General features: G+C 56.1%; 1 protein-coding gene across 8 annotated transcripts in view; it reads right to left on the bottom strand.

Moving 5' to 3' along the window:
* Positions 1-25,251, bottom strand: part of PPFIA4 (PTPRF interacting protein alpha 4) — a 64,107-nt gene that overhangs the window by 15,194 nt on the left and 23,662 nt on the right. For 5 of the 8 annotated variants that reach the window (XR_012489063.1, XR_012489062.1, XM_074308847.1 and 2 more), the window contains exons 3-25: positions 24,651-24,752; positions 24,356-24,520; positions 24,078-24,152; positions 23,771-23,857; positions 22,986-23,177; positions 22,718-22,864; positions 21,563-21,697; positions 16,136-16,219; positions 15,471-15,602; positions 15,260-15,322; positions 14,060-14,151; positions 12,752-12,872; positions 11,552-11,760; positions 10,595-10,835; positions 9,837-9,872; positions 9,369-9,502; positions 8,917-9,083; positions 7,372-7,465; positions 6,909-6,990; positions 6,303-6,503; positions 4,935-4,997; positions 4,304-4,330; positions 2,797-2,972 (exon numbers count right to left, since the gene is read on the bottom strand). Coding sequence is in view for 6 of the 8 variants with exons in the window: in XM_074308847.1 (XP_074164948.1) it covers positions 2,797-2,972; positions 4,304-4,330; positions 4,935-4,997; positions 6,303-6,503; positions 6,909-6,990; positions 7,372-7,465; positions 8,917-9,083; positions 9,369-9,502; positions 9,837-9,872; positions 10,595-10,835; positions 11,552-11,760; positions 12,752-12,872; positions 14,060-14,151; positions 15,260-15,322; positions 15,471-15,602; positions 16,136-16,219; positions 21,563-21,697; positions 22,718-22,864; positions 22,986-23,177; positions 23,771-23,857; positions 24,078-24,152; positions 24,356-24,520; positions 24,651-24,752 (2,825 nt within the window). In the remaining 2 variants the exon portion in view is untranslated. Of the gene's footprint in view, positions 1-2,796; positions 2,973-3,910; positions 4,042-4,303; positions 4,331-4,934; positions 4,998-6,302; positions 6,504-6,908; positions 6,991-7,371; positions 7,466-8,916; positions 9,084-9,368; positions 9,503-9,836; positions 9,873-10,594; positions 10,836-11,551; positions 11,761-12,751; positions 12,873-14,059; positions 14,152-15,259; positions 15,323-15,470; positions 15,603-16,135; positions 16,220-21,562; positions 21,698-22,717; positions 22,865-22,985; positions 23,178-23,770; positions 23,858-24,077; positions 24,153-24,355; positions 24,521-24,650; positions 24,753-25,251 lie in introns of those variants that run through there. The other 3 variants (XM_074308848.1, XM_074308851.1, XM_074308852.1) reach the window with 2 other exon arrangements.

Here is a 25,251-nt window from a genome sequence, read left to right as displayed (position 1 = left end):
GCTGGAGCCAGACCATGGTCTAGCCCCTTTCCATCATCCCATCTATAGTCAAGGGATGAGTCCTGGGAATCCTGCCACGCCAACACAACTCAGCACTCCCACCTCCTTCTCCCTCCCACCTGCTGTTAGCACGGGCCCCTGCCTTTAACCGGGATTCCTGTCACATTCCCTAACGGGTCTCCCCACCTCCAGCCGCTCCTTCCCAATCCATTCCCTCTCTCATGGTCAAAGTCATCACGTCATGGTCAAACCTCCAGGGGCCCTACTGCCTGTGGAACTAAACCTGGGTTTTCCTGACATTCAATGCCCTCCACTTCAGGTCCCCAACTTACCTTCCCAACTCATGCTGCCCTTCAAATGTACACAATAGGCACTTAACAAATGAGTATAATCGGGAAAGAAAATAAGAAAAATGAGTATGATAGGAAGAACACTGGCTTTGGATCTTGCTCAGATCCCAGCTCTGCTCTCTCCCCTTTTTGCTCTCCCTTTCTCCCTCTTTTTCCCCCTTTTCTTTCTTTCTTTCTTTCTTTCTTTCTTTCTTTCTTTCTTTCTTTCTTTCTTTCTTTCTTTCTTTCTTTCTTTCTTTCTCTCTCTCTCTCTCTCTCTCTCTCTCTCTCTCTCTCTCTCTCTCTCTCTCTCTCTCTCCTTTCTCTCTCTCCTCTCTCTCCTTTCTCTCTCTCCTCTCCTGTCTCTCTCTCTCACACACACACACTCAATCTCTCTCTCTCTCTCTCTCTCTCTCTCTCTCTCTCTCTCTCTCTCTCTCTCTCTCTCTCTCTCTCTCTCTCTCTCTCTCTCTCTCTCTCGTACATTTTCAGGTTGTCTCTGCCTGTTCTCTCCCCATCAGCTCACCAGCTCTTCATGGGGAAGGGCTATGGCTGGGCAACCCAGGAGATGGGGGAGGAGCCTGGGCCAGGGGCTAGCCAGGATACCTGGGTTCTAGCTCCTGTGTGCTGGAAGGGGGGGGGGGCATGCAAACCCTCACACTCTCCAGGCCTTTCTTTCTGAGTCCCTGTCAGCCCCATCTCCAGGGAATGTGGTGAGAAATAAGTGATGGAGATGAACACACTCTGGAAAACCCAAAGCACTGTGGGAGGGAGACGTCTTAGTCTCCCTCCCACAAAGAGTCTTTCCCCTGGGCAGATCCTGTGGCTGGACTGAGGCTCCATGCCCTTCACCTCCAGTTGTGTGGGCAGAAGGCAATGTGACCAGTCAGCAGAACAGGAGAGGAGATCGTACGGCTCCCTCCTTCCCTATCAATTACTGAGCCAGGAAATGAAGGGAGCAGGTGCCCCAGCCTGGCTGACCCCTCCGGGAGGCGGAAGATGGCCTCGGCCCTGGTGCCCCAGGATCACAGGGCCCGGGGGACCAGCTTGCAATATGACCTGTTTGACAGCTTTCACCTGTGGGTCTCAGTCTAGCTCTAACCCAAAATGATCTAGGAATCAAGAAAACCTTTTGAGACAAACCCACAAGGCCAAGAGAGTGATGAGCCTTAGAGAAACTTTGCATTTCCTCTATCCCCTCTGGACAAGACAGAACCTGGTCCTGGTTCAGACAGAACCCATGAGGCTCCTGAAGCACACTATTTCTCCAATGTGCCATAAACTCAAGTAACAAAAAAACCTGGGAATAAAAGTATTGAAGGATCCAATTATACATGCTTCTCTGAGGAGGCCCTGAGCTTAGAGGAAGGTCTGGGGGAGTCTCCCTTTGAGGGACATGATAGAATGATAGATAATCAATAGCATCTTTCCTTATTCAGGCTTGATTTTGGCAGAGAATTCAGTTTTGAATCCTCAGTGCAAGCAAAGGTACAAAGCTACGAGAAAAGTACAGCCCTAGCCCTGAAAGAACCTGTTTTTAAAATGTTGGAGAAGGGATTGGTAGAGAAGTGATTCTTAATTTCTTAAATATTCAGGGTCAAAGGAAACTGGACTGGAAACCAGAGAATCCCAAAGTTGGGAGGGAAATCTAGCACGTCATCCCTCTCATGCCTCTGGGATCAAAGGCCATATCCTCTGTTAAGCTTCAGACAACCCTTCACAGCCTAGTCCTTCCTACAATTCCATTCTTCTGGGACTTTCCTCTCCTCCAAGGACCTGGTGATGCAGAGGCCCCGGCCCTTAGTTGCTCCTCTCATTAGCCCCCTTCTCCTGCTCCACAGCCCCACACTGGCTCTGCTCCTGGCCTGGAACCTTCTCTCTCCTCACCTGAGTCTTCCTTCCTGTGGCTCTCTTTAGGACTCCCCTTGAATCCCACTCTTCCAGAAGGTCCTTCCCAGTCCCCGCCCCACTACTAGTACCTTCCCATTAAGATTACCTTCCACTTACATGGCCTAAGTGTATTTATTCATTGAAGTTGTCTCCCCCATGGGAATGGGAGCTCTGTGAGGACAGGGACTGACTTTTGCCTTTCTCTGCATCCCCAGCACCAGTCCAATGGCCAGCACATTTAATAATGCTTACTGATTAATTCATTGAACTCAGAGGTCACCTGACTCAACTTCTCAGACAAAAGCTGATTTCCCTCTGTGGCACCCCTGTGCAATGGTTAACCCGCTTCTTCCCCAGAGGGGCAGTCATGACTCTCACCTTAAAACTACAATGAGAGAAACCAAGGGTGGACTTAGAAGGACGTCCTACCAGTGAAGGCTTGGAGGCTCTGCACTGGAATGGAATGCCGGCATCGTTTCCTACAGCCAGGCAGCTCACGGCTAGATCCGGGGATGTGACCTCCACTCCAGAGACAGGAGCTGGCCACAATGTCCCTGGATTCCTAGCCCCTGCTTACCGATGGAAGCTGTCCACCATCTTCAGATGGACCCGAAGGTCCTTCTTAGTGAGATGATCCAGCATGCGGGCATCCACCAAGCATTCCATAAAGTAGCTGCGGTACTGGGGGAGCCCGAGGCTGGGGAGCCACTCATTCCCAATCCACTCGTGGTTCATGTCTCCATAGGCCAGCGTCTGCCAGAGCAGAAAGGTGAGGGACGGAGGGTTAGCAGCCTTCACATCTGGTTAGAAGAAGTGTTAATCCAACTTTTACCCAGGAAGGAATAAAGAGGTTTCAGCACTGACTACTCTCTATAGTATTTTATGGTTGGAGTAGTGGTGAGAGGGTGAGAAGGACAACTGAAAATTGGATCTGTTTCCAATAATCTAAGCTGATGGGCATCTGTTATTAATCTCCCTTCCTTCTCTTTGGCTTAGTTTGCTGATGGCCAACTAGATGCTCCACCAGAAAGTGCAATATGGCCCTCAAAGAACCCCCAAAGTGAATCATTGAGAGCCGATAAAATATAATCCCAAACAGAGCTCTCCATTGCCTCAGGACTGGCCATTTAGCCAGGGGCACAGTTAGCATGTGGGTTACCACTCAGGCCTTTGCTCTCTAATTACAGGCCATGTCTTGGTTGATCAGTACTTCCCAGGCAAGGCAAGGCCCACAAGAGACTGACAGCAGCCAATTTATCTGCCATTTCTCCCCTCCAGAGAAGGAGTCATAAGTGCAAGGTTAATGTGCATGAGCTCAAAAGGAGAGCCAGGAAGCAGTAGGCTCCCCCATCGCTTTGCCAGTTTCCCCAAGTTTCTGGATTGTTTCTCTAGGAGGCAAGGCTAAGTAGAAGAGTCAGCTGAATGGAACATAACATATAACAGGGAACTCTAAGGGAGGTCCTAATGCCACTTTTTAAAAACACACATTTTTCAGTGGCAGAAAATCCTGCTCCTCGTGGCCTTTAGAGCGTTTATCTTGTGATAATTATGTATCAGGTGATGGTTCAACATTTCTGACCTGTTGGGACCCTGAATTTCTTAGAATCAGCCAGAGTCAGGATAAATTAAAAGTCTTTATTCTTGGTCTTTTGCAGTCATGGTCAGGGGATTAGATCTATCAATCTCCACACCTCCTTCCTCTCTCTCCACCGCCAGGAGAATGAATCAATCTCTTCCTCCTACTCCACCCACTCATGTCACTTCCTCTTCTTTGTCCACACCCACCAATCGAGCCAGCACCGAATAGTTGGGGAGGGTCATCCTTCAAACATGTTACTAGAAAATTGTCCAGTTGGCAATTAGTCTCACGTGCTCGATTATCCAAGTGCATTTGCTCAGTTCTAGCCCTTTACACTGACCCACAGTGAAAGCCAGTGAATAGCTGCTACATCTTGCTTTGGACACATAAATGTCTAGCTAAGGCTCTTCCAGAGAGTGAGGCCAGAAAGGGAAACTTAAGTCAACTAGAAGAGTTGGAGAGAGAATCCTGGAATCTCCAGAGGGAGACATGCAGGGGATCTTACCTGGGCCCAACTGCCCTCCTCACTGTCCTAGCAGGAGCAAGAGCAGCATGTCAGGAGAAAGAAACTGAGTCACTTCTTGCACAACCTTTACCTGCACAAACCCACCTTGAAGAGGCAGAGGGAGGAGGGACTCAGGGGACAGATGGGATGGGACTCAGGGAAGGAAAGCAGGTGGTGGGGGTGCAGGATGTATTCATCTGGAAGTGTGCCTCTGTATGTGACATTCACACCCACACTCTCATACCCCCGTGCTAGGTCCTTGGATTTGTCCTGAAAAGTGACAGTCAGAATGCACGGATGCTCCCAGCCCCTCCTTGAGGTCCAAGGGGAGGCACTGTGCCCAGGATATGGAGCCTCCTGGCATCAGAGCCCAGGATAGCCCTCTCCACTATCACCACTGCAGGCCTGGACTGGCCCCACCCTCTTTCAGAGCACCTGTAGCCCAGGATGGAGCCCGTGAGCTCTCCCCACAAGAGCTCTAACAGAGACAGAGTGCTAGCTCTCATCCTGCTCCTCCCCACTTCAAAGGCAGAAAGCTCTCTCCAGCTTTCAGGGCCCCCTGGGCACCTAGATCCCTGTAACAGCCACCCCCGTCTCAGATTCCCAACCCGTAGGGGTGGGGTGGACTCACTGTTTTTGTGGATGTTGCCAATGTCTCCATCTCCTCGTGGGTGACCCAGACATTCCCAGAGGACTACAAATAGTGGGAGGAAAAAGGTTGGGAAGGCAAAGGGAATTATGATCAGAGCCCCCTCTTTGCCCCTGTGCTTCCCTACCAAGGAGGTTCAGAACCCACCAGCCCAAACCACTAATTTCCTGGCCTCTCAGACATTGGACAATGAAGGAGAAAAACACGTGGATTTTCAGAATGCTAGGGATAAATTCTTAATCGCTGCAAAACATCAGAGGAAAAAAAGAGAGAGAGCTCAATGCTCGGCCAATGACATTTCCTCATCATTAGCCTTGAGCTTCCCTGAGGGAGACCAGTGTGACCCTAAAGGATTCCCAAATGACAGCCAGAAATCCTTCTAGAGTTGTCCTGTCTGCGGATCAAAGAAGGGGGGGAAATCACCCTACCAAAAAAGAGCTTTTTTAAAGGTCAAACTCACACATAGCTGAGCACTAGGAAAGATTTTTTTCTTTCTTTCTTTCTTAAGAGAACAGGTTAGAGAAAGACCTGATATTGTGGAATATAGACTGAAGCATGCTTTTTTCCTTTTATTTGAGTCTTCTTATACAAAATGACTAATATGGAAATGTTTACATAATTGCATAGATAGAACCTGTATTTGATGGCTTTCCATCTTAAAAAATGAGGGACAGTAAGGAGGGATAAAATTTGGAACTTAAAACTTTAAATAAAAATGTTGAGAGAGGGAGAGAGGGAGGGAGTGAAAAAAAGACCCAGAGACAGAGACAGAAAAAGAGACACAGAGAAGGGAGACAGAGAGAGAGAAGCAGAACAGGTTGGCCTCCAGGCACGCATTTTCCTCCCTTTCCTTAAAAGCATGAGTCACCAAAGGCTAGTCCTTGGCTTTCCTGTAAAGGTCCCGGAGGGCAGACTTTTCCTAGAGCACAGAGATGACATGGCTCCTTTCCTCCATCCCTTCCTCCCCCTTCAAACTCCCCTACTCTCACTCTTTTTAGGATGGTCTAAACCAGGGGTGGGCTGCATCTAGTCCATGGGCTAAAAGCCCAGGGATCATTTGCCTGGGCCAAAGCTGGGAACTTTCCTTCCACTGCCTGAGCTCTTCGAGTGGATCATGTGGCAAGACCCGAGAACAAAGTTATAAAGATACAAAGGGCCCTGGATAGAAGAAAGGCGCGTCCCTGGAGCCACACTGTCCGCTGGGAAAGAAGGAAACCCTCAGCTCAGAGACTCTCTAGTCCAGGAATTTCATTCTCACAGATGAGCCTCAGGCCAGGAGGGGCCCCGGGGAGGTACATCCCCCCCCCCATCTCCCTGGGGTTGTGTCCTCTGGGGGGAGCACCTGCTCACCGTCCTAGAAGTGGGCGGGGCTGAAGGACTGGTCAGAGACACCATCTCCTGGATGGCCAGCCGGAGCTTGAGCCGGTGCAGGGCGTTGCTGATGCCGATCTCCCGCTGGATCTCCGTGTCTGAAAGGGCCGACATGATGGCCCCGCTCTTGACGTTGGCGCGGCAGGCAGCCACGTACCAGGCCGGCATGCCCACCCACAGCTGCCGAGAGAAAAGATGGGAGGTTGGCTCCCAGGCCCTCCATCCTTCCTCTCCCCAAAACCAAGACTCCCCAAGGGGTGAGAGAGACCGAGGCAAGCTGGCGGGCGGGAATCTGGGAACAAGAGGCCCTTCTGAACAGGGCTCCAGGGAGACTCAGTCGCCTGGCTGGGCCGTCACCTGGTTAGCGCTTGTAGGAAGGGCCAGGCCAGGAGCACAGCGGCTGCTGGGCACGGGCATTTCCAGGACAACGGGCTCAGACCATCGGAGAAACCTTCCTAGACTCATCCCGAACAGCCAGCCAGATCACCAATTGGGCACTTCAAACTAACTGCCAGGGGTCCCAGGAACTCCGCCGCCCTAATCAGGAGTCTCGGCCCCTTTGTTCCTCCCCACTGCCCTGCTCACCTCCAGCCAGGAGACCACAGTGGGGCCATCCCAGTGGGCAAAAGGCATTCCCTTCCTGCGTGCATCCTCGAGAAGCTGGTGTCTAGTGGGAGGAAAGCAAAACAGACTCAGACAGTCCTGCCCGGCCCTCTTCTGTGCCCACTGCCAAGGGAGACCCACGCCTGGAAACAGCTACCCCAACCTCTGGAAGCCTGGCTCTGCCCTGTTCTGAGGACTGGGGGAAGCAGGGCATGGGGTCTAACAGCTCCCTTCTCAGATACTTCAGAACTGCCACACCAGCCATGTCACAGAAAACAAAGACCTCTCTCTGCCCATCCTTCTGGAGGCTCCCTTAAACCCCTCTCCCCAGTCAGTCCCTCATGTGTCACCAGGGGCTGCCCTGGAAAGATGAATCACTGGGCTCGAGCCCACTGGGTCGGGGGTTGCTCGGGGGGAGGAGGCTGCCCCGAGCCCCAGGCCTTACTTCTTTCTCAAGCGCCGGTCCTTCTCAGCCTGGGTTCCCAGCTTGGCAGGCACCAGGGGCTCCTGCAGATTGAGCTCTGACTCAGACAGCAGGACTAGAAAGGAAGAAATGGGGGTGTCAGCGTCCAGCCTCCCAAGGACCCAGGCAGATATACCCCCAATTTCTCTCACCAAAGCCCAGACCACATTGGAGAGGGTGGGGGCAGGGACTGTCAAAAGCAGATTCTCCTCGAACCCAAGTGAGGCCCAGAGGGAGGCCATCCAAGGGGATGTCTGTCCAGAGCCTCAAGGCGCCTCTCCCACCCCCGATGAGTACAAGAGCTTCAGGGAGCCACCTCTGTCCAGCCTCCCAACTCTGCTCTGCCCCCTCCTCAACCCACAGCCAGAGAAACATCCTGGTCCTTCTGTCACACCACAAGTCGTCCCGTGCCAAGCAGCCTGCCCATGGCCACAGCCCGCGCCTGTCCTGGTCCCTAGGTCACTCCCGCGCCTGCCCCCAGAGCCTGCTCCAGAAATCCAGAAATCTCGGCTACTTCCTGGGCCGGCTGGGCAGAGGACGCCCCCCCTTCAGCGGCTGGCAGTTTGTCTGACGTTTACTAGGTGCCCACTGTTATACAGAGTCCTGACGGGGTTAGAAACACAGCCCTTCTCCCAAGACAGAGAGATGGGAGGGAATAAAACCCAGCACTGGGTCCTAGTGGTGAGAGATGTAACCCGTTTAGCTCTTCCAGAAGGGCTCGCTTGCATAAATGAAGAACCTCCTGGGCTTTTCTCTGTCACTGAGTAACATATTTCCTCCCTTTCTGAACTGTTCCCAGAGCCCCGTGGCCACTCCAGTTAAAGAAGCAGCATCTTGTACAGAGTAACCTCACCAGTGGATGACACACAGGGAAATGGAGAGTCCAAAATGGGAGTGATGCAATCAAACCACACTCCATTTGCTTTGGGAACAGAGTCATGTTTAGAGAGAAATACGGGCATGGGCAGCATGTGAAAATTCCTACCGCTAAACATAACCCAGTAGCCCCCTGGGAGACACAGCTCTGGGGTAAAGTCTTCAGCCTCCTGAGAGCCCCCCAGCCACAGCTTCCTGCTCTTTCCTTGCATGCACCTGAGACTCATGCAAAGCCCCAGCCTGAGCGCAGCTGCAGCCTGACCCCCACCCTTTCCTTCTCTGACTGAACTTTCCCCCGGCCTCAAGACAATTAGGTGTATTGACCTAAAAGTTCTCCCCTTCCGACTCCTACAGGGCTGCTGGCTGAGCTCAGGAGTAGGAAGGAACAGAGCTGGCAACACTGGAAACGCTATAGGACTGAATAAATCCTCACAGAACTGAACGCCAAAAAGCACCACAGTGGCCAGCACCGAGAATCTGGGACCGAGCATAGTGGGAGTAAGCCCTGGCGTCCCCTCCTTTCCTTTCTCTCCCTCACAGTCTAATGCTTGCAAAGAAATGGCTCAGCACGCCACCCCTTCTTGCTGCCGGTTTCCTAGCATTATTCCCTTCCCATGAGCCGTCCCACACTCCCCCGAGGCAGTCAGAGACCATGGCCGGTGGCTCCTTCTCGGCTCAGCTGGATCAGCCTGCCCTTCTCCTTCTTCCCGAAGAGCCGCCCGATGGAGGACTTAATGCCCTTGCGCTTGGTGCCCTTGTGCAGGGAGTCCTGGCTGCTGTTGCTGCTGCTGGGGTTGCTGCCTTGCTCATCCAAGGCACTGCAGGACAGGAGCCGAGGGGGCAAGAGGAGTGGAGGGAAGTGGCCATTAGAGCGGGAGCCAGGGGAGCTGGAGCCGTCCCTTGCAAAGGCTCAGCATTAGTTCCTATAGCTGGGAGAGCTGAGCCTGTCTGGCAGGAGCACGGCTGAGACCCCCCACTAGAGCATCATCTCTATGGGGCAGGGATTGTGCTTCTCTGTGTACCCCATGGTCTAGCCCAGGGCCCTGAGTTGGCAGACTGACTGGGGGAGGGGAAGGCAAGGGCAGCCGCAGCTGCCCCCTTACCTTTTCCCTTCCTCCTGGCTCAGGGCCGGATGGCCAAGCTTCTCTAACCGCAAAGTCCTGGGTGAGGAAGGAGGAGAAGTCTCACATTTTATGGTGGTTTTATCTTCTCGGTTCTCTTCCCGAGCCACTGGTGACTGAACAAACAGGGAAGCCGTGAGGGGCGCAGGGCAGAGATGCAGGCGCCTGCCAGCCACTGACCCGCTCAGGCAGCCCTCCGAGAGGCCAGAGCCCAGAGGCCCCCTCTGGGGGGCTTGGGGGATGGGCTTAGGCCAGGAGATGGGAGAGGCAGAGGCAGGGGAGGACCCACTTCTTGAGAGGCACCTGGGCACAGCTACTTTGTGAAGTCAGGACGAGACTCGGGGCAGACTTTCACAGCCTCCACCGGCTACCCAGGGCTGGGGAATGAGGGGACGCAGGGGGATCCCAGGCTTCCAGGAGGTAACCACCCTGGGCCCTCAGGAGACTCACCAGCAGCTTCCTCCTGTGCTTCCTCAGGTCACTGGGCTGCAAGAGAAAGAGAAAGAAGTGGAACATACAAATCCCCCCAGAAGTCCTTGAAGCTGGCAGGCAGGCCCATGCAGGGTGAGCAGCATGGTCAGCGGGTGGCAGAAGAGCTGGGCCCGAAGCCTGACCCTGCCAGCATACAGCGCGCAGGACCTGGGAGGACAAGGCCAGCAGCCTCTCAGCAGCTCCCCCCATAAAGCAGAGGTTGGGACGACTGATCTTTGCTGAGAGTAGAATCCCCACAGATCAGTTTCCCTTAGGTCTCGGGTGCCCAGGAAGAGCCTGGCACAGAAGGGCACTGCAGAAGGTGCAGAGCACTGGTCTGAGGGTGGGGAGACCCTCTGAGAGGGAATCTGACACTGGCTCCCAGGAGGAGGAATCTCCCCACAGCGGCAGGGCAGCGCTAAGTCCCCATGTGGCAGCCAGCCTTGGGGTAACATCCACTTCCAAACAGAAGAGGGAGAGCAGCCAATGGTTTCTATCCCAGCAACGGGTTCCCTAGGACCTCTCCGGACCCCAGAGAGCCAGGTCAGCAGGCCGACGTGGGAAGTCAGCATCCTGGGCAGAAAGCGTCCTGCTCCCAGGAAAGAAGAACAAGACTCTCCCCACCCAAGGCGGCCCCAGCCCTGAGAACCCCAGGCTCCCTCATAGCTCCAAAGCAGAGACTCGTGGCATCCTGGGCTCCTAGGAAGATCGGAGGAGACCCAGGACGCAGGTCTCACCAAAGTCATGACACCCATTCGGTCCAGGTCCTGGGCGGCACTGCGGGAGGTGAGTTTGGGCGTGGAGCGCCCACTGAGGGGCGGAGAAGCACTGGCCAGAGACAGGGCGGTCAGCGAGGTGGGCATGGAGCCGCGCTTGCGCAGCTGGGTGAGGTTCAGCGCTTCCATGCTGCCGCTGGTTACCCGTGTCTCGATCTCTTCCGCTCGGAGCTCAGTCGACTCCTTCTCCTCCTGGATCATCCTGGCGGGGAAGAGAACCAGATTCAGCCTCGAGCTCCTGGGCTGGGGGGGGGGGGCAGAGCGTGGGCGCTATCCGTCACCCCCTTCCCTCCCAAACCATCCTAGGAAGTGACCCAACTGTCCCCGCCGGGCCACACTCAGCGGCCGCTCAGAGGACCCATCCTCCTCCTGAGCTTCCCAGAAGCAGCCTCCAGAAAGGCCCGTGGCAGCACGGAGGAACAGGGGGCCGGCTCAGGCCCCCTGACTCCCCAGGCAGCCCCGCCCAAGCTGCCTCACCCAGACCTGACTCGCTGGCTCTGAGCCTCCTTCCCACTTCAGATCCATGAGCCTACATCCCTTGGGTCCTTGAAGGGCCTGACAAACCTCCCGGGTAATGGCCGCCTCCTGTGCCCCGCCGAGGATTCTGGGAGCCATGGGCCCCAGAACCCTCCTCTTCCCCCATCCCTCCCTTTATTTCCCCGTCAGGCCCAGAGGACTACTGAGGCCCCAGAGGAAGGTGCCAAGCTCTTTGCTGAGATGGGCACCAGCCTGGCACTGAGACGTAACCCATGTTACAGACGCCATTCCTGAGCCAGCCTCGGGCCTTTATCCGCAAATAATACATAATTACATAGTGTGTGTGCAAAGCAGCGCATAGCTCCCATCATTCCCCACTCTCCCACTCAGAAGAACAAGCCCCTCCAACCCTTCTCAGCGCTAGGCAGCCTAGCCTCCAACCTGATCTCCTCATTGATGGCATCCAGCTGTTCCTGCAGCATCATGGCCAAGGTCTGAGCGTCCGAGTGGCCGCTGGGAGAGATGACGCCCACAGAGCCCACCATCCCCTCGGGCTCCTCCTCATCCACATCTGAGATCTCGGGGTCACTATCAAAGGCGGGGGCGGCCGTGGAAGCCAGCACCCCGGAGAGTGCCGACGGCTCCCAGTCCTTCACGGGTGTGGGGAATGGGGAAGGCAAGGAGGAGCAGTCAGACACCCGCTGAGGTGGCAGGACGCCCCCAGCGCCTCTACCCCACCCACAACCATCTATCCCTCGGGCCCCTGGCCAAAGCTGTCACGAGCGACACAGGGAGAGGTAGGCCTTGGAAGGGCCAGTGGAACCATGTCCGGATCATTAAAGCAAAGGAAAACTAAAGGATGTAAAGAGTGCTGCCGCTTAAGCACCCCTGGGGTCTCCCCCCACCCCCCACCCCCCGCTCTCCTGCCAGCCACCCGGGACTGGGACTCCCAGTGAGTGGCCTCTGTCAGTTCTTTCTCAGGCATCCAAACTGGAGCAGAGACGGATGGGGGAAGGAAGGGAATGGGGAGGAAGGGGAAGGAGGCCAGAGGAGGCCTCCCGTCCCAGCCCAAGCCCCCACGAAGCTCTCGTGGCCTTTCCTCCGTGTGACCACTGTGGGAGTGGGGTTCAGGGGAGCCAAGCGAGGAAAGGAGTCAGGGGGAGGACCTTGGGGAGAGAAGGGAGTTCGTGCAGGGAAGGGCCCTCCTAGGCACGAGGGAAGACGCTGACTCAGCTACTTCCCAGAAAACTCCAGAGGCCATTTCCAGGCCTTTTCTCTTTCCCTCCATACATGGCAGCCACTTTTCTGACCTCCCTGTCCACTGTGTGCAGACACACACACACACACACACACACACACACACACACACATCCTCTGACTGGCCACCTGCCAGTCCCACCCCCCTCTCCCCCACCTCAAGGAGGAGGCAGCTCAGGGGGTCCGGGCCCCACAGCTGTTACCACTGACAGACGGCCTTGAGCCCCCGTTGCTGCAGCTGTCAGTGCTTGAGGGGAGGGCCAAGGGGTGAGGATTTGCACCACACGCCAGCCGCCGGCATAACTGGAGCCAGGCACGCGGCGGGTTGGACCCTAAAGCCCCCAGGGGAACCTTTCCCCCTCCCTCCCCTCCTCCCCTCCTCACCTTGGTGGGCTCCTCTCGAAGGGCAGAAAACCTGCGGTGAAGGCTGGGGGTAGGACCAGGGGGAGCGTGGGCCCCGGCACTCATGGAGAACCGAAGATCAGCAGCACTGCCCATGTGGGACCTGAGGGGAAAGGGGAGAATGTGCCTTGAGCACAGGAACCCCCAAATGTCATGCCTTCTGGACTAGGTAGGATGTCAGAGAAGGGTCCTTTTGGACACCCCCACCCGGGGGTGGGCAGTCTACCCAGAGCTGGATCAGCACTTGGGCCTGTGGCAAACCCTGGGGAGGCTTCAAGCCTGGAGACCCAACCCTGGGCTCAGGACACTGGGCTGGGAACCGCCTTCTAAGGTCCCTGCCCACACGTCAGCTCTCCCTGCCCCTCATTGTGCCCAAGCCAATGAGAACCCCGAGGGGGGCAGATTAGGAGGGTCTCTTCAGAGTATTCATAGGGGTGGGAGCAGCAAAGATCCCAGCTTGCCTTTCCATAGTATCAACCCCCTGGGCCCAGAGGTTTAGGGGTACAAGCCAGAGGATGCCAAAGACAGAACAGAAAGAAACGAGGGGCAGAACTCGCCAGCCCCGGGTCACCCCCCCCAAGTGCTTTTCCACCAGCAGCCCCCCTCAAAGGAAAGTGAGGCCGTAGGAGAGCATGTTCTGGAGTGGGGGTTGGGGTGGCGAGGGCACTGGAGGGCCTGGCAGCCAAAGACTGACCAACTGTCTCCTTCTCTGAACAATCTACTTGTCAACCCCCTCAAGAGAATCTTGGGGACCCTGTCTGGGGTCCAGCTTCCTGTAAAACAGGGGGTTGGCTAAGTCTCCCTTCACTCGGAGTCGGTAGGACTGACGCTGCTCTCTCTGAGCCCAAGAACCGAGTGTTCCCAAGGCAGAGCACAGATGGGGCTCCCCTGGAAGACAGACGAACCGACCGACTGGGCCGAGGAGCCAGGCCCTGGGGTCCCACCTCTGTGGGGGAGAGGGCCGGGAGTCAGAAGGCCTGCGGTCCAAGCCCCAGTGCGGACCCTGCTCTAGCTGTGTGACCCCAGGCAAGTCACTCATCTAACCTCCCATTCCTCGGCCGTGAGGGTCTGCCTCACAGGGCCACTGAAAGGCCCCTTTCTCTCCTGACCTCTGGGAGCCAGGGTTACCTCATCTGGAGTAAGATGAGGCTCTTGTTTTTATAAGACAGAAGCTGTTGAATGGGATCATCCCAGGAGCCATGAGATGGTCAGCATCCAAAGAAGTCTCTCCTTCTGTCAGGATGCTCCAGGGACCCCTCCGAGTGTACCCAGATTCCTCAACTCTAGTACCTGGAATGGACGCCATCTGCAAATGGCCCCCCTCGACCCTTCAGCTGGTCCACTTCCAGGCGCAGCTTCTCAATCTCTTCCGAAAGGCGGCCCTGTGCCAGGCCAACCCAGGGAGGGTGGGGGTCACAGAGGGGACGGTGGGGGTCGGGTTGGGGCAAAGAGAGGGCAGCAGAGAGGGGAAAGTGGAGGTCAGGGAAGGGTGAAGAACTCCGCACAGGCCGCACCCCAGAAGCCCCACTCTGGGCCCGCTCCTGACGCCTAGGGTTACAGAACAACCAGCGCCATCCTGGCCCAGGCCAGTCTAAGAGTCTCAAGGCTAAGAGGGGGATCTGGTTAAAGAGGGAGGCTGCAGCTCCCAGAGAAGCACCCAGCATACTCACTGTCTGTCACACAGAGAGGAAACAGGGCTGGCCCAAGGAGGGGGACTGGATGGGAATCCACCTAAGAGACTGCCTGGAGGCCCACCACCACTGATTCCACTTGCCCCCTCCACAGGCGCAAAGCAGCATCAGGGGTAAGAGAGCGCAGGGCCCCCCGGAGGCTGGCAGTCTGGCAGACAGGGGGCACTCTGCGGACCACCGGCTCACCATGCTGCCCAGAGACAGAGCCACGTCCCCTCTGGGACCACAAGGGGACGCCCTTGCGGAAGCAGCGCGGGATCTGCTAGGCAGTAGAGGCAGATCCCAAAAGAACCCCTGAAGACCCCTCTATGGGGCAAGCAGAGGAGTGGATCACAGGGACTAGGATTGGAGTCCCCACCACGCTCCCTCTTGTCACTGGCAGACAGAGGAAACAGGCTGGGCTCAGGGGGCTCCAGAACCTCCCTGTGCCCGTAGGCACCCCTGGCACTCACTGAGGCAAACACAAGGACCATCCCAGGAATACGTGCTGGGGCCCAGGCCCAAGAGGAACTTCTCATTTGGGCCTCAAAAGCTCTGGGCTCACGCCTCAGCCCCAGGAGCTGCCCTTTTCTTCCCTCTTTGGGCTTCATCATCCTCATCCATTAAAGGAGAGGGCAGAGCGCGCTGATTTAAATGCCCAAAGGAAGAGGCCCCAGAATGTGTCTCCAGAACGGGGCAAGGCTCCTGCCCAGCCTCCTGAGCAGTGCGGACACCACCTCCCCAGAAAGGTCTGGGGCCCGGCCTCGCCACCCCCGGTGGCTCTGGCAGCCTGCGGAAGGCAGCGGCGCCCAGCGGGTACCTTGTGATGGTGCTGCTCCTCAATCTGCCTCTGGGAGCTCTCCAGCTCCTGGATGAGCGTGTTCTAGGGAAGAAGGAGAGCCCCACGGTGCCATGGATCAGACTCAGGAGAGCTGGGGGCCGCCGCCCCTTCCCTGCACTCCCCCGGCTCAGAAGCAGTGCACCCACCAATGGGACCCCCTTCCCACCACAGCCCGATCCCTCAGCTGCACCTTCTCCTCAAGGGCGGCCATCCGCTCCTTCAGATGCAGCTGCAGCCGCTCATTGGACTCGCTCAGCAGCCGATCCACGGTGTCCGAGAGACGCTTGTTGTGGTCCTCATTCATCTTCTCCCGCTGGCGCACCTGCCATGAGACATGCCACGTGGCACCCAAAGAGCGCTCCTCGAGGAGCCAGAACTCAGCTTCGCCCTCCCTTGGTCTGCTTCTTTCTGTTGGGAGGCATCCCTTCCGGGAGCCTGCTCCAGGGCCCTCCCTCTCCACTCTAATGCTCCCTTCTCCGGGCCTCCCCTCCCCTCTTGCTAGCTCCCTTTTACAGGATTCCTTATCCCACTGTCACCTTTTTTGATGGCAGGGACTCCACTGGTATCCCAAGTGTTTATAAAGCACAATGCCTGGTACCGGATACATGCTTCCTAAATGCTCTCTCTCTTATCCCTTACCCCTCCTTGGCACCCGGCCATGCCCTCTGAACTCCTGCCCCAACACCTGGCTCTATTCCCACCACCCCTGTAACTATAATCCAGCCTTCCCACCCTACTCCATGCTTCCTGAACACCCCCCAGAGAACCACCCTGAGAACCTGACTGGGACCCTTCTCATCCTCCTGGATGCCCAGCCACCCATACAGAGCCCCTCAGGGGCTTGGTTGCCCTCACCCTGGCCAGCTCTTGGTTCTTCTCTTCCAGCTGGGCCTCCAGCTGCCGAAGGTGCTCCTCAATGTTGCCGTGCCGCTCCTCAGCCTGGGGATGCCAATGCTGTATCTGACCCTCCCCTTCCATGCCCTTCCTCCTGTCTCCCCTCCCCAGACCAATTCCTATCCCAGCAGGGCTGGCCCCCAGAGCAAGGAACAGCCCAGGCCCTTCCATGACCTGGCACTTGCCTCTCTGATCCTGCCAGAACTGGGACTCAAAGAGCTACAAACACATTCTCCCTGGCAGACAGGAAGCACTCTGTGGACCACCGGCTCACCACGCTGCTCAGAGACAGAGTTACGTCCCCTCTGGGACCACAAGGGGACACCTCTTGCAGAAGCAGATCCCAAAAGAACCCCTAAAGACCCCTCTGTGGGGCAAACCAGAGCAGCCTGTCTTTCTTAAAGAAGCATCCACAAAGGAGATAGAGCCCTTTGGCTTCACAGTCCTCACCGGCAAGCAGCCCCCCTCCTGAGTCACCCTGGCCTGTGACCAGCTGCCCCGGCCTCCCAGAACACCCTCAAGACTCCAACAAGGTCCTTCCAAGCAGCCAGCCTCCCTCTCTTCTGGGACAAGTTGCCTAAGGTACCCTTGGAAGCCCAACTTTCAAACCTCTTGCCAGTTAAGCTGTTCCTGATTTCTTCCTACTACGGGAGAATTGTGGAATGGAAAGAAACTTACAGATGGAAGAAGCCCTGGGCTCTGGTCCCAGTTCTGCCATTTACACCCTTGTAGAATTACTATCATCTGTAAAATAACAGTTCCCTTCAAAATCTGACGCTGCCAGTTTCTAGGCCCACACTCAGGGCAAGGCACCTAATCAAGGCCTGTCCAGGCCAGACAGAGCCCTTTTAGGTCCAAAACCATATCCCAGCACCACCCTGGGCTCTCTGGGCCAGAACCTGAGGCCAGCAGAAGCCCAAAATGCACAGACAAGTTCTGGAAACTGTCCCACAGGGGATCACCAAGGAGAAGACACTGAACTCAAAGGTCAACATTCCCGGGTTCTGATCCGAAAAAAGCATAATGAACCTCACTCCTTGGAGAGGAGATGGGATAGGAAGGAAGGCGAGCTGACCTCACTTAAGGGAAATGAAGATATCCCCAAGCTCCCTTTAATCCATGTATTTGTCATGCATGAATTTACCCAAACTTACTTAAAACTATTTTCCATATTGGTCAGAAAATAAACTGCTCATCTTCCTCGCAAATCTGACCTGTATAAAACTTGCTGCAGAATCATCATTGTCACCACTACCACATACGGTACTATTTTTCTTCCTTTCAAAGTGATTTTATCTTAGAGCTGTAGTTGCTGTATCAGAGCTCTATGAGGGGAATAAGCTCCATGACGTTCACTGTCTACTTTGATATTTAAAAGGATTGCACCTCTCACTGGTATGTGCTCTCTCCTCCAGGGCAGATCACAGACTTTCCCCACTTAGTCATCCTGGGTTGATCTCACTCACATCCACCCATGGATGGTCGGTCAAAGGCAGTGGTTCATCAATGTTTGGGGGGAGGAGACAGGATGTTATTGCAGCCCCTGGACCACCCACAGGTTGTTTTATACTCTCACTGTGTGGCCAATCCACCTCTTTTTTTCTGGTTGAATGAGCCCTGAACAATTTCTTCTGTGTGCTTTCTTGTGCAGGTGTCATCATTGGGACTGGGACGCAGGCTAACATTGCCCACCGTGCGTCTTGGTGTTGCCCCTGGACCGGTCATGATTTCTGTTTTTCTGAGCTTGAGGTGTTCCAAAAAGAGATGGGGTTTTGTGGCTACAAGTCCCTTGGGATCATTCAAAGTTTCACACAATTTCCCAAAGATGCCCCATCTTTTCCTCCTGTACAATTCTGGTCCCAGCTTTGCACTGAATATTCAAAACATGTGCATGGTGTCCCAAAAGTCTAGGTGCAATTTCAAATTCTAGTAATTTTAAATTATTTTAAACTTTAGTATTTTAAAACTGCACTGAGACTTTTGGGACATCTTGTATTTACAAACCAACAGAAAGGCAAATGTACTAACTCAGTAGGTCATTCTTATTTGCACTTTTCCCTCAAAATGGAATTGAGTTGGGAGGGTCTTTTTTATTTGGGTGGTTTTGTTTTGTTTGTTTGGTTGGTTGGTTGATTTTTTGATATGGATAATTAGACTAATTTCTTCTACATAACTCTGAATTTAACTGAGGTTTTGTAATGTTTAGAACTCAATGCAATTACTGTGATGCCATGTGTGTACAAGGAGCATTTAGAGGACTTCAACCCTTACAGAAAATCCTTCTTTTGTTTGGACTCTGCAACACAATAATGCATTGCATGATCCTGGCAAATGTTTCAGGTGAGCATATGTCTCCAAATGTTATATCCCATTTGATGCCAATAATTCAACAGATCACTGAACCAAGTTTTCTCCTTACCTGCCTCTAGTACAAAAATCATGTTATTATAAAAATCACTGTTGGATGAGGGCTTTAAAGGATCACTTTTGATCTGCTGAACTAAATGTTTTTTTTTTAAATAATCAGATAACAGGTAAATGGGATCTGAGATTCTCTACATCAATGAACTCATTGTTTAATTGTCAAGATTGCAGACAGAAAAAAATGCATGAAAAGGCTGGCTATTCCCTCCATGTGTTTTCATCTAGGACACTCTTGATACATACACAGACCACACCCATAAAGATTTTAGAGAAATGAGAAAGAAGGCAAATAAGGTTGGCCACTGCTGGTCTCTTTTCAATTGCCCTTTTTAAAAGTTTCATTCAAAGATCTTTTCCAAGACTTTGTGATAATAATAACTAATAGTTATATATCACATTAGGGTTTGAAAAATACTTTACATACATCATTTTTTATCTTCAAAACACTGTGCAAAGGATGTTATTTTTAATCATCCCCGTCTTACAGATGAGGAAACTGAGGCTGAGAGAGTTGTGACTTGAGGGTCACACAATGTCTAAAGCAAGATTTGAACTCAGATCCTCCTGATTCCAAGACTGGCAACCTATCCATAAATGTCTTGACACTAACCCCTAAACATCTTTAAAATGCTTCTGTTTCCAGGACAGATTTCTTCTGAATTGGTCCAAGAGTTCGCATGGTTAGTGGACAGAGAGCCAAGTGCTGCCCAAGACTCATTATGGCTGTGTTTCCCTGGAGGACAAGTCTGGACTTTTCAGTGCTCCAAAACCAGAAAAGAAAGGGATTGTTTCCTTCTCTGTACTTGCATCCTCAGCACATACGATGAGTTGCAGGGAAGGTGCTGACCTGCACTAGAAGAAGGCATTTTCTCACCTGGAGGTTCACTAGACCAATGGAATCATAGGTCCCAACACCCTCCCAATACATGAACAGATGCAACTATTGCTCCACACTTGGACAGGGCCATTGCTTCTCTTTCCCATAATGCACTGGGTCTTGAGGCGGCAGAATTCAGTGAAGTGGCTTGTTCCACAGACAGCACTGAAGAACAAGGATAACCCAAAAATGCCAGCAGAACCATCCCATTTCAAATCTGTGCTGTCTGCTGTCTTCCTTCTAATTTAGCCTATGAATTAAAGCTCTTGAGATGGGCTGGTCTGGAGGATCTCACCTCAAGCTCACTTCAGGGCTGTTTTCTCCTTTAACTCCCTTTACACTTTGATGAGGCACTGCAATGGGGATCTTCCTCCAGGATGTTATTTGAGGTTGATATGCTAAGCAGGTGCTTCTCTTGTGTCACCACGGGGTGAAACGGGGTTTGAATGCCGGAGCAGTTGCTGTGATCTGTGACAGCATTCTCGGGCTCTTTTGAAACAATTTAACTCCTCTGGAATTGGTGAGAAAATTGATTTCTCTCCCTTTGCCCATTTGCCCTTCACTTGGCTGTCAGTGTCAGTGTCAGTGTCTGAACAGGTCCCCTCTGAAGCTGCCTGCGCACCTTGAGCCTTTCCTCTAATGTGCCGTGATGGCTGCACCAACAACTGTCGGCTTTCAGCCATTTTCCATCCTTCCGAGGATGCCATTCAGCACTCACCTTTTCGATTCACTCACACTGACGGCGGCATAAATGACCTGCTTTGTGAGAGCGCCCAAGACCGAAGGCCGGCCTCTTCCATTTGTCATCACCCCCTCTGGCCCCCTCGGCGGGGGGATCACTGACCGGGGAGGTAAGCGACAACGGAGCCTGTTGCAGGATTCTCTGTGCCTTCATCTTTTGCACAATTACCTTTGTGGCGCCTCGTGCTGTCACTTACCGTGTCCAGCGGCGAGCCCGGCCATCCGGCTTCCTGTGAAAGAATCCTACGGGTCGCCCCTGACTCCATCGTGAGTCCAGCTTTGCCGGCCCTTTCCTCGTCTCCGCAGGGAGGATCACGGAGCTGACTTCCCGCTGAGCGTGGGCCTTCTCCACTTCCTTGCAGATCGGGGGTTCCCAATGTGGCCCAGAGCCCGAGGGGGCCCGATGGTGCCCGAAGTCTCAGACGCAGCGTGTGTCGGTAAGTAGGCCCCATAAACACAGGCGCTGGAGGTCCGGGATCGCTCCTGAGGCCACAGGACTGCCCAGCACCAGGGTCAGTGAGGATGCGCTTCGGCTCCTGGAGTAGGGATGAGGGCCCTTGCTGGTGTGGACAAAAGATGCTCATGGAGACGGCCTGAGAACTGCGGGCTTTTTGTCCCTTTTTTTGTTGAGGCAGTTGGGGTTACGTAACTTGCCAGGGTCTCACAGCCAGGACGCGTCTGAGGCCACATTAGAACTCGGGCCCCCCTGACTTCGGCGGGTGCTCTCCCGCTGCGCCCCCTGCTGCCACCGAGCTGCGTCAGCACCCTGTGGTCCTTCGTCACAGGCTGAGGAGTCTCTGCTTTGCCGGTCTCACAGACCGCGCAGGGATGACTGACCAGCTTCTCCAGATGTGTCCCTCCGCGTTTCCAGGGCTGCCTCCCCGGGCAGGCCCCTTCTCCTGGAGCTGGCAGCGGCCCGCCCCTCGGCAGTCTGTCTCACAAATGTCGGAAACCCAATGATCACGTGCTCCCTCCGCCCCAGCCCTCCGTCAGAACCTTGCTAGAGCACGGGCCTTGGCCTCTGACTGAGGAGAGACTGGGGCTCGGGGGATTACTGTGCTAACTGTATCTCGATGCAGCGTTCTCCTGTACTGCATTCTGTGCACTTAGACGTCCCGTTCTGAGAAGGGGCCCTGGCTTCCCAGAAGGTCGGGAGCTCTGGACCAGAAGCCGGCCATTACTCCCCCAGTGACTCCGAGAAGAGCCTCGAGGAGGACTGAGCCTCTCCGAGAACAGCCGGGCCCGCCAGGGGAGCCGTTTGCCAGGCTGCGGCTCTCCCCGCCACCTGCCCCCGCGGGAGAGGGAGGGGCGGCCACGGCTCACGGGGGTGGGGGGGGGGCACTTGCCTTGGTGAGGGCGGCGATCCTCTGCGCCAGCTCGGCCTCCACTTCGGGCAGCGTCTCGGCCTTGCGCATGGTCTGCTGCAGCTTCTGCTCGGCCAGCTCCAGGAGCTCCTGCAGGTGCCGGGCCTTCTCCTCACACTGCAGAGAGGGCCGGGCGAGAGAGGCTGTGACGGGCTCCCCCAGCGCCGGACCGCACTGCAGAGCACGCGGCCCAAGGCTCCCCCCTTTGTGGCCGGCCCCTCCCCCTCCTGCCCAGCCGGGTGCGGCCCGAGGGACTGCGGCTCCCGCTCTCTGCCCGCCCATCCCCCGCTGACCCACGAGTGGGGCAGAGCAGCCGGGGAAGGCCGTGCCTAGCTCTCTGTGACCCCCTGGGGGGCTGTCTCGGAAGAGATCCTGGAGGGACTGGCCATTTCCTCTTCCAGCTCCTTCTACAGAGGAGGAAACGGAGGCAGGGGGGAGCGGTTTGTTCAGAGTCCCCGCTAGGAGGTGTCTGAGGCCGGGTCAGAGGCCCCAGGCGCCCTGGCGCCACCTCGCGGCCCTCCCCAGAGTGTAGGGCTCGTCACTAGCTCCTCCCAGACTCACTTGGGAGACAAAGACAGGGCTTCTCCCTTCAAGGGAACCGGCTCTGGGCGAGCTGGGATGAGCAGGGAGCTCCCTCGCCACGCCCTTGAGGACCAGGCTTAAAGAAGTACCCTTGTGGAACACGGGGACGTAGCCTGGCAGAAGGGAGTGAGCGGCGGGCGGGGGGAGGGGAGCCTTAAGGGACAGGGAGGGAACCTCTGAGCACAGTAAGGGGTCTCAGAAGCAGGTGGAAGGAGAGGCCGAGGCCTGTGGGCCACGCGGTTAGGGCTCTGGCGGAAGGCCCCACGTCCCGCATGGCCCCACTTTCCCTGTGGCTCCACGTCTCATGAGGCCCCACATCCGGGGCCCACGTCCCGCGCTGCCCCACTTCCCAAGCTGCCCCACTTCCCACTAGGCCCTGCGTCCTGTGCGTCCCCACTTCCCAAGCTGCCCCACTTCCCACTAGGCCCTGCGTCCCGTGCGTCCCCACTTCCCATGAGGCTCCACGTCCCCGAGACCCCACTTCCCACTAGGCCCCACGTCCTGCACTGCCGCAGCCCCGCCCCAGCCGCCACCCCGGCCCACCCAGGCACCCACCTGGCGATGTAGGGACTCCTTGTTGGCCAGTTCATTCTCCAGCTTGTCGTTGAGGTCATGGATGGACGTAGCCTCCCGCTGGGCGGCCAGGTAGCGCTTCTCCAGCGTGGTGATTCTCTCTTCCATGTCGTCCTTCTGTGCCAAAGCCTGGCCACAGACCCACACAGAGGCGTGCCGAGCCGCCCCCAGGCACAAGCGGCCTGCGCCCCCTCCCCAGGCTCTGGCTCCCCCACCGGCGGCCCAGGGCAAGCGCGAGCAGGGCCCTCACCTCTCGGAGGTCCCTCTGGTGTCTGTTGCTCAGCTCCTCGGACTTGATGAGGTCCCTGCGGGCAGTGCTCAGATCTTCCTCGAGCTCGGCCACCGTGCCAGCCAGGGCGACCAGGCGCTCCCGGGCCTGGTTCAGCTCAAAGGTCTGCTTGTCCAGGCGCTCCTGCAGCTCTCCCGCCCGGCCTGCTTCATCCTCCAGGAGCACGAGTCCTTGGTCATTCTCGGAGGTCCCTCCCGCGGGGTGCTCCCCCTCCCTTCCCCCAGGAGCCCGCCATGGGAGTCTACTCCGAGCTCTGCCTCCCGCATCCCGATCCTTCCGGCTAAGCCCCTCCTTCAGGAGCCCGCTGGGATGATGGCAGCCGGTCCTGGGGGAGGCAGCTGCTTCTAGAGCAGTGCCGGAGTCTCAGCAAGGGGGGAGCGGCCTGTGGAAGTGGCAATGAAGGCCCAGAGGGGAGAGTAAAGGCCCTGCCGTTGTGAGGAAGTAAGAGGGCCAGGGCCCATCTCAACAGGCGGCAATTATTTCAATTCACCAGCTCTCTACTGGGTCGGTGCTCTGTGCCCAGCTCTGGGGGAGCGCCAATCAGGCCAAAGGGAGTGGGCGGGAGAAAAGATGAGGGAGAGGTGTCTGCAGGAAAGGGCAGGGCCTGAACGCCCGCCAGGCCGGCCCCTCTCCACAGTGGACCCCTCCAGTGTGGGTGAATTAAATGATGGAGTGAAGGGCCGTGGGGCCCCTGTGAAGGAGAGGAGGAAGAAGCCCCTCTCCCTGCCAGGCTCCCAAAGACCCACCTTCCATAAGAGTCTTGGTCCCAGCTCCAGGGCCCCATCTTCTGGAGCTCCATCCCGGGGCCCTGCTCCCTGCTGTAGAACAGACACCTGCGGGGAAAGGATCGCGGTGAAGGGGACCTACACAAGGGCTGCTCTGGAGATGAGAACTTCCATCTTCCCACGGGGGGGGGACACCCAAAGGCCACAGCTGCCTAAATGAGACGGCGGGGAACACTGGAGGAGCGAAGACAGATTAAAAGCCCCTGCACTCCAGGCTCACGGGAGGGCACTGCCAGCGAAGGGGGAAGGAGGAGGTGGGGCAGCTTACCTGCTGGTGAGCCCCTGCCAGCTGCTCCTCCAAGGTGCTTACGCGCTCCAGCGCCGCCCGTAGCCTCTCCCGAACCTGGCCAGATCAGGGGGGGGGGGGGAAGTCAGCTCGATGCCCTCCTCACTCCACAGACTAGCAGAGGCCGGGGGAGGGGGGAAGGGGAGGAGGGTGCCGCCTAGCAGAACCACAGGCAGCACAGAGGGCGCTCTGATGAGGTTCACTGAGTCACTTGGGGGGGACCCCTGAGCCCCACATGGTGCCGGCCCAGCTCCCTTCACCTTCTCATCCAGAGCCTTGTGATGCTCGAACAAAGACTTAAGGGCCTTGAGCACTTCCACCTCACTGGAGACGCCAGAGGGGGACTGAGCCTGACGCTTCACCACCGTCATCCGAAGGGATCGCTCGTGACGGGACACCAGGCACTCCAGATGTTCCAGCAGCAGCTGGAGAGTAAGGAGAGAGAGGGAGGGGTCCTTAGTCTGCCGGTAGGGGCGTCCAGGACTGGCATGGGGCCCACCCCCACTCCCAACAGGGTCAAGGGCTTGGGCCCTTCTTCCACTCCTTCCCACTTACCCTAGTGTTATTCCGCTCTGCTTTCAGCTCTGAGATCTCCTCCTCCCGCTCCAGAAGCTGCTCCCGACACACGCTCAACTCCCGGGTTAATGTGGCAAACTCCTAGAACCCCCAAGACGCCCATGAGTCTAGGAACCCTGCCCCCAAGGAGGGGTCTGCAGCCTCCATGGCAGGGGACAGACTGTCTGCCCTTCCAGAATGGCCACCACCGCCCGCCCCTGCCCCAAGCTCCCACTCTCATCTGCCACTCCCTGGCCTCCCAGAAGGGACCCAGCCCAAGTCCTCCCAGAGTGTCACTGAAGGGAGAGCTGGAAGAGATAAGGAAACTGAGGCTCAGGGAGCGCCAATGACTCAGGAGCAGTCTCGCCCTCCTCAGTGAGGGTCTGGTCTGGGGCGGGGGATCATGTGGATAAAAGCCATTGAGTCCTCTCCCTCCAATCCCCTACAATACTGGGTGGCCAATCATGAGCCTTCCCCCTTCTCCAAACCTCAGTTTCCCCAACTGTACAACGAAGACTTGCTTCCATTCCACACAGCAGGAACCATGGAAAGGAAGAGAAAGCTAAGAGCACAGAACCAACTGGTGCAGGTCCTGGAGGTT

The sequence above is a fragment of the Sminthopsis crassicaudata genome, chromosome 4 (assembly GCF_048593235.1).
Source record: "Sminthopsis crassicaudata isolate SCR6 chromosome 4, ASM4859323v1, whole genome shotgun sequence".
NCBI lineage: Eukaryota > Metazoa > Chordata > Mammalia > Dasyuromorphia > Dasyuridae > Sminthopsis > Sminthopsis crassicaudata.
This window is presented reverse-complemented; position numbering and strand designations above follow the sequence as displayed.